This window comes from Gekko japonicus, unplaced genomic scaffold, assembly GCF_001447785.1.
Source record: "Gekko japonicus isolate JY-2015 unplaced genomic scaffold, Gekko_japonicus_V1.1 scaffold336, whole genome shotgun sequence".
Taxonomy (NCBI): Eukaryota; Metazoa; Chordata; class Lepidosauria; order Squamata; family Gekkonidae; genus Gekko; species Gekko japonicus.
In genome coordinates, this window is record NW_015172014.1 from 605,335 (window position 1) to 613,144 (window position 7,810).

At 53.3% G+C, this 7,810-nt stretch overlaps 1 protein-coding gene across 1 annotated transcript; it reads left to right on the forward strand.

Moving 5' to 3' along the window:
- Positions 1–368: 368 nt before the first annotated feature.
- ASGR1 (asialoglycoprotein receptor 1) lies at positions 369–4,965 on the forward strand. The gene is made up of 3 exons (XM_015420310.1): positions 369–575; positions 1,516–1,622; positions 4,333–4,965. Exons 1-3 carry the CDS (start codon positions 369–371, stop codon positions 4,481–4,483), a joined length of 465 nt encoding a protein of 154 aa, XP_015275796.1. The 3' UTR covers positions 4,484–4,965.
- The last annotated feature ends 2,845 nt before the right edge of the window (positions 4,966–7,810 follow it).

Consider the following 7,810-nt stretch of genomic DNA (forward strand, 5'->3'; position numbering starts at 1 on the left):
AAACAGAGATGAGCACCGCACCCCTAGAGTTGGATTCGACTGGCTTTCAAGCAAGGGAGACCTTTACCTTTACTATAGACAGGAACTCTCAGTCTGGGGCAAGGGGTGCTCTGTATTCTTGGTTCTTGGGGGGGGGGCACAGTGGGAGGGCTTCTATCTCCTGGCCCCACTGCTGGACCTCCTGGTGGCACCTGGTATTTATGGCCACTGTGTGACAGAGCGTCGGACTGGAGGGGCCACTGGCCTGATCCAACATTGACTTCTCTTATTTTCTTATGATAAAAACCAAACAAAATAAGTAAATAATAAATAGAATAGGTGGACTTCCAGCCCTACCCGAGGGCATCCCATGGGAATTCTTGGCGCAGATGAATGAAACCGAGTGGGTGTTTCTGCTGATGCTGTCGCGTACTCTTTCTCCCCCAGGTGCCGGGGTTTGCTGCCCCCCAGGCTGGATTTCCTTCCGGACCAACTGTTACTGGGATTCCAGAGCGGGGAAGTCCTGGGAAGACGCCAAGAGTGACTGCGAAGATAAAGATTCTCACCTGGTGATCATCAACTCCTACGAGGAACAAGTAGGTGGGGGGGGGAGGCCTTGGCCAGTTCTGCCAGTTCCCTCACTCCACCCATCCCATGCCTGGCTGGGGGGGGGGGGGGATGCTGGGAGGAGAGAGAGCCAGCGGGGACCTTTGAGAGCCAGCGTGGGGTAGTGGCTAGAGTTTCACATTAGGCTCCGGGAGATCCGGGTTCGAGTCCCCACTCTTCCATGGAAGCTGGCTGTCACACACCTGAGCCTGTCACACACCTGAGCCTGTCACACACCTGAGCCTGTCACACACTCAGCTACTTCACAGGGTTGCTTTGGGGGTAAAACGGAGGAGAGGAGAAGAACGCGTGTCATGACTCAGGTGGGGTGTCACCTGACGCTGCCACCACTCTGGATTTAGGTTCCCTTGAGAAGGCCCAGAGCACCCTCCCAAGACCTTCAGACCTCCCTTTAGGCCGAATAACAGGCGTGAGGACCAGGCAGATTGAAACAAGGACAAGGTTTATTTTATAGGAAGTAAAACAACAAAGTGCAGAATAATAACAGTAAGTGGGTGAAAAGAAAAGAAATCAAATGCCCTAACGCGTCTAAATATATACTGTCCCTAGCTCACTATCTCAAGTGGCCTTAGACTACGCACCCTTCCCTCAGGATGAGGGTCTCTCCCCTTCAGCAGCCTTCCTTCTGGCTCTGCCCTCTGGGAAGAAGAACAGCTTCTGCTCTGGCACCAGCCCTTTTGTTCCAGCCCTCTTCTTCCCTATTGGTCAGTTTTGGCTCCAAAACCTCTCAAAGGCTTCTGGGAGTTGTAGGCCCAGCCTCACCTACTGCTAGCCAGGCTCCCTGGGCCTAGTAGGCCTCTGGTGGCACAGCCCAGATCATGACAACGTGTAAGCCACTTTGGCTCCCCAGTGGGTGAGAAACGTGGGATAAAAATAAATAAATAAATAAATAACTTATTCCTCTCCTAGCTGTTTGTATCACAGCACGTGAGGCCGCGGTTCACGTGGATTGGCCTGACGGATGCCAGTGGCAGCTGGAAGTGGATCGATGGGACACCGTACACGATTCGCCCAGAGTGAGTGCCATATCGGCCTGCCCTCCCTCCCACAATGCAATGCAAGAGACTCCTGACGCTTTGGCCACAGAGTGAACATCCTAGCCCGGTCGGCTGCTCACCGGAGTACAGCCGTGTTCTACTCACCATAGAATCATAGACGAGTCAGAAGGGACCTCCAGGGTCATCAAGTCCAACCCCCTGCGCAAGGCAGGACATTCACAGATACTTCCCCCTCCACACCCCCAGTGACCCCTGTTCCACATCCAGAAGATGACAAAATCCTTCAGGATCTCCAGCCAAAGTGGCCTGGAGAAAAACTGCTTCCCAACCAGGCATGAAGGTCTTTTGGTAGGGTAGCCGTCTCTTGCGCCACTCTACAGTGGCTGTTTTTCTTTCCTTTCTTCAAAAGTTGGCAGCATTTGTGGGGATATCAGTGCCAGCCTCTAGTCACCCCTGCTGGCAGACCCTCAAACAACTGCCCACGTTCCACTTGCGAGGAATTCCTGGGGTCTTGGCAACCCCATTTTGGGAATCTCTCTTTCACCTGTCCCCGCTTCGTTGGCCAGCAGCACCTGCTTGAAGGTCACGAGAAGGGGGTAGGAGGTTTCAGTTGGCCCCTCAGACAGCCCGGGCATGGTTGCCAACTCCAGCTTGGGAGATTCCTGGAGATTGGGGGGCAGAGCCTGCAGATGGTTGGGGTTTGGGGAGAGAAGGGCGCTCAGCAGACATGGAAAGCAATAGAGCACACCCTCCCAAGGGACCATTTCCTCCAGAGGAACTGATCTCTGTTGTCTGGAGATTGGTTGTTAAGTCCTGGAGATCTCCAGGCCCCACCTGGAGGTTATACTCAGACAGCACCTTGTCAGTAACACGATGGCTAGTCCCATGGGACTCTAGTGATTTACCCGTTTCGAATGAATCTTTTTCAAGGACCGTGATGTTTATATAAAGGACATAAGGCACAATAAGAACATAAGAGAAGCCAATGTTGGATCAGGCCAGTGGCCTATCTAGTCCAACACTCTTGTGTCACACAGTGGCCAAAAATACCAGGTGCCACCAGGAGGTCCAGCAGTGGGGCCAGGAGATAGAAGCCCTCCCACTGTGCCCCCCCCCAAGAACCAAGAATACAGAGCACCCCTTGCCCCAGACATAAGAACATAAGAGAAGACAATGTTGGACCAGGCCAATGGCCCATCCAGTCCAACACTCTGTGTCACACAGTGGCCAAAAATACCAGGTGCCATCAGGAGGTCCACCAGTGGGGCCAGGACACTACAAGCCCTCCCACTCTTGCCCCCCCCCCAAGCACCAAGAATACAGAGCACCCCTTGCCCCAGACATAAGAACATAAGAGAAGCCCATGTTGGATCAGGCCAGTGGCCTATCTAGTTCAACACTCTGTGTCACACAGTGGCCAAAAATACCAGGGGCCATCAGGAGGTCCAGCAGTGGGGCCAGGAGGACACCAGAAGTCCTCCCGCTGTTGCCCCCCCCCAAGAACCAAGAATACAGAGCACCCCTTGCCCCAGACATAAGAAAATAAGAGAGGCCAATGTTGGATCAGGCCAACGGCCCATCCAGTCCAACACTCTGTGTCACACTGTGGCCAGAAATACCAGGTGCCATCAGGAGGTCCACCAGTGCACCTTATATCCTTTATATAAACATCACGGTCCTTGAAAAAGATTCATTTGAAACGGGTAAATTACTAGAGTCCCTGGGACTGGTGATTGTGATACTGATAAGGTGCTGTCTGAATGTAAACCTGCACTCGATGTATTGTTTGGGTGAAACATATTTTTCTCTATGTATTGTTTGGGTGAAACATATTTTTCTCTATGTATTGTTTGGGTGAAATGTATTTTTGATAATATTTGAGACCAATATTTAGACAGTAGTATTGAATAATATAAAAAGAAAAAGAATAAAGCATAAAATGGTTTTACCATAAGCATATATTTATTGTACACAGTGATATATATTTTTGTATGTCTTCCTAACACTGCGACCCTCCGTTTTTGTATCTCCCACCTGGAGGTCGGCAACCTTAAGCCACAGTGAAGGGTGCGCGTGCTGGTTCGGGTTGCGAAGTCCTTACTGTATGTAGAGCGGGGGACTCCAGTGCTGCTCCGGGAGTCCGTGTGCGCTTTGCGCACGCGCTGCAATTACATCACCCGGAAGTGACACAACCACGTCGGGCACGCTGGGGGCGGGGCCACAGTCATCTGAGGGAAAATCATAGAGTTTTCCCTCGGATGACCGTGGCCACACCCCCAACGTGCCCGACACGGGGCACATCGCGTGCTTTGGGGGTGGGGTTCCCCCCGGGGCCAGATCCATCGGCATCGGGTGGGAGTTTCCCCACCCCCCAGGGGGACTTGGCAAGCCTAGTGCTGGTGTTCCCAACCAATGCCCCCTGTCCAGGTCACAATCAGTGTCAGGAGTCACTTAGCCTGTGCCAACGTTCATCCCCAGAGTAGGAGAAGGAATGGTGAAGTGACTCTGAGCATGTGCAGAGTGACATTCCTGTATTCATGAGTAACCAGAGGCAGCCTCGGGCCCAGAGCCCAGGAAGAGTCTTGAATCGCGGCGCCCTGCTCCCTGGTAGCCTTGGCACTCCGCATTCTAGGAAGGCCAGCATCTTTCGCGCCACAATGTCCCAGGCATTCTGGGGGTCACCCGAGTGGCTTCACCTCCCTCCCTCCTCCCTTCCTTGCCATTTCAGGGACTGGCGTGACGAACAGCCGGACAACTGGTACGGCCACGGCCTTGGCGGAGGGGAAGACTGCGCTCACTTGCATGACGACGGGCGCTGGAACGACGACCACTGCTCCCGCCTCTACGGCTGGGTTTGTGAGATGGAGGCAGGCAGTTAAGCAACATCACAGCGCAAGGAGAGCCCTGCTGGATCTGACCATTTAGGTTCCATTCGTCTCACACAGTGGCCAACCGGTTGCCCCGGAGGGCCAACATCTGGGCCTAGAGGCCTTGGACTTTTCAGCCTTTCCTCACGGGACACGGGGGCTCCAGCCCTGCATTATCCTGCCCAACCGTTCCCCTTCCCCTGAAGAGAGAGAAGTCTTGCTGTCCCTCAGCCCAAAAGGATCCTGACGACCAAACCCTTTGACACATCCTGGGAAGAGACCGTTGCCGTGTGCTGCCTCTCACAACAGAGGCCTTCTTCTCCTTCCTCACAATCTTGTGCCTACTGTGCTGCAGAACTGAAGCCCAACTCTCTGGCAGCGGGGATGATTCCGACTGCTTGCGGGGTTGGATCCTGCGGATCCACAAGGGGCTGCACTTTTCCCCCTTGGAGGAGCACTACCACCATTCGTGGAATGGATCCCTGGGATGATCGATACCCCCAACCAGTGTTCCCTCTAAGCTGAGTTAGTGTGAGCCAGCTCACAGTTTTTTAGCCTCCGACTCACAGACTTTTGTCTTAGCTCAGGAAGGACAGCTCCAGAGCAACCTAATTGATGCAGTAGCCAAATTGCTCGCTCACAGCTTTAATGCCAGTAGCTCACAAAGTAGAATTTTTGCTCACAAGACTCCACAGCTTAGAGGGAACATTGCCCCCAACGGCCTCCTTGGTTCCAGTCCCCACCCCTTCCTTTCCTTTTCGGGCTTCTGACCTCTCCTGCTCTGGATCCCTGCGGCTTGGCTTCGGCTTCCCTTCCTCAACTCCACGCCTTCTGCTCTTCCCCGCCTATTTCTCTTCTTCTTTTTCAGTCCCTTTGTCCACCTTCCTTCTCTGGCCCGCCTCTTCCTCGGCTTCCCAAGGCTGCCCACCTCTCCTCTCTGTTTCCATCACTCCTTCATGCCGGTGTGGCTTCAGATCCATGCAAGGGTGGTCTCCCAGCCAGATATGACCTTTCACTTCCTTTAGGAAAGCTGAACTCTTTTGGTGTCATGGTTAGGAGCACGAGCTCTAATCTGGGAGACCCGGGTTTGATTCCCCACTCCTCCACATGCAGCTGCTGGTGTGACCTAGAGTCAGTCACAAGCTCTCTCAGAGCTGTTCTCTCAAGGGCAGTCCTCAAAAGGGCTCTCTCAGCCCCAGGGCTTTTTTTGTAGAAAAAGCCCAGCAGGAACTCATTAGCATACTAGGCCATACCCAACAGCAGGAACTCAGTAGCATATTAGGCCACACCCTGACAGCACAGCTCATTCGCATATTAGGCCACACCCCCATGTTACCAGAAGCGTGGTCATCCAGCCACACCTACCTTTTGCTTCTTATTCTCTGTATCTTGTTTGTTGTCAAAACCCAGGGCTTTTTGCATGTTAGGCCACACACCCCTAATTGTAGCCAACCCTAATGAGTTTCTGCTGTTGGGTGTGGCCTATTATGCTAATGAGCTCCTGCTGGGCGTGGCCAACTTGGGAGCCAGCCGGAACTCCGTTCCTGTGCGTTCCAGCCCAGAAATAGCCCTGCTCAGCCCCACCTACCACACAGGGTGTCTGTTGTGGGAAGAGGAAGGGAAAGGGATTGTAAGCCGCTCTGAGACACTGAGTGAAGGGCGGAGTATGAATCCAGTCTCCTCTTCTCTTCTTCTTTGCCAGCAGTCTGTTGGTGCCATTTTCTCCTACGCAATTAGACTGCATGTGACATGGCACTGCTTTGCTGATTAGCAGAGCTCATGGGTAGATTTTGCCTTATACCAGGTCATTTGAATACCTGAAGCTGCCTTCTCCTGAGTCAGACCCTTCCCTGGTCAGTCTTGCCCACTCAGACTGGCAGCAGCTCTCCAGGGTCTCAGGCGGAGGTTTCCCCCATCACCTACTGCCTGATCCTTTTTAACTGGAGATGCCAGGGATCAAACCAGGGACCTTTGGCATGGAAAGCAGATGCTCTAGCACGGAGCCGCAGCCCTTCCCTTAGTCCTGCAGGTCCAATCATATGGTTTTCACAAATTAATATACAAAGTTTTGGGTTGCTTCCTCATGGGGACAGCTTCTTGTTTTGCTCTCTCTGCAGCAGCAATGGGGCCCCCGCAGGGCACCCACGGCCACCAGCCAATGTTCCCTCTAAGCTGTGAAGTTTTGTGAGCAAAACTCCTACTTTGTGAGCTACCGGTATGAAAGTTGTGAGTGAGCAATTTGGCTACTGCAGAAATTAGTGTGCTCTGGAGCCCTCCTTCCTGAGCTGAGACGAAAATGTGTGAGCTGGAGGCTAAAAAACTGTGAGCTGGCTCACACTCACTCAGCTTAGAGGGAACAATGGCCACCACCTCCGCTCTCACACACACATCTGGCCACCAGAGGGCTTTTTGCTGGGAGCAGAGTATTGGTAGAGAGTAGATTGCTTGGGCTAGTCTGATCCTGCCAGATCTCAGAAGCGCTCTAGTTCTAGTTAGTATTTAGATGGGAGACCGCCCAGGAAGTTCAGGGTCCCTAGGCAGAGGCAGGCAACGGCAAACCGCCTCTGTTTGCCTCTCGCCTTGACCTGGATGGCCCAGGGTAGCCTGATCTCATCAGAGCTCAGAAGCTAAGCAGGGTCAGAAGCGAAGCACTTGGAAGGGTGACCGTCCAGGGAGCCCAAAGTCGCAACACAGAGGCAGGCAAAGGCAAACCATCTCTGAATGTCTCTTTGCCTTGAAAACCCTACAGGGTCGCCAGAAGTCAGCCGCGCCTCGACGGTCCTTTACTCTTCCGCGAGCACCAGAGTGTTGTCGTGTTTCACCTGTGCTTTTAAAAAATAGCAAAAAGCCCACGGGGGGGGGGGTGTGAGCCAATGGCCCGGGATGTAGGTGGGGAAGTGCCGAAATCCTCACCTTCTGGCCCGTGCGGATCCCAAACCTACTTTGGGGATGATCTTCCCAGGAAGGCCACGCAAAGCAGGTTTGAGAAACCGGGGCGGGGTGTCTCTTGTGGGCGGCGGACTCTTGGGCTGTTTCCGGCTTCCGTTACCTTCGATCCAATCACCCAGTTCTTGAGAATCAACTAATACAACTCTGTCATCCACAAAGCGAAAATTCCATTCTCAGAATAAATGATGCACACCTTTATTTTGCCCTTGTCAAAGACTGGGGAAGGGATGTTTGGGACCCAGAAGGGGAGGGCGAAAAGAAGCCAGAGGGGGAGGCCTGGAGCAAGGACAAGTTTTCTCTGGAACGCACTTTGGATGAATGTGGGGAGGGGCCAGGGTAGCGTTCTCTGCTTTCTCCAGGGGTCATTTCCTGCCGGAGCGCACAGGAGCG

Coding starts and splice junctions, on each gene's coding strand:
- ASGR1 (XM_015420310.1), top strand. CDS start 369: ATGAATGAAACCGAGTGGGTGTTTCTGCTGATGCTGTCGCGTACTCTT. Junction 576..1,515: donor TCAACTCCTACGAGGAACAA/GTAGGTGGGGGG, acceptor TTCCTCTCCTAG/CTGTTTGTATCACAGCACGT. Junction 1,623..4,332: donor CCGTACACGATTCGCCCAGA/GTGAGTGCCATA, acceptor TTGCCATTTCAG/GGACTGGCGTGACGAACAGC.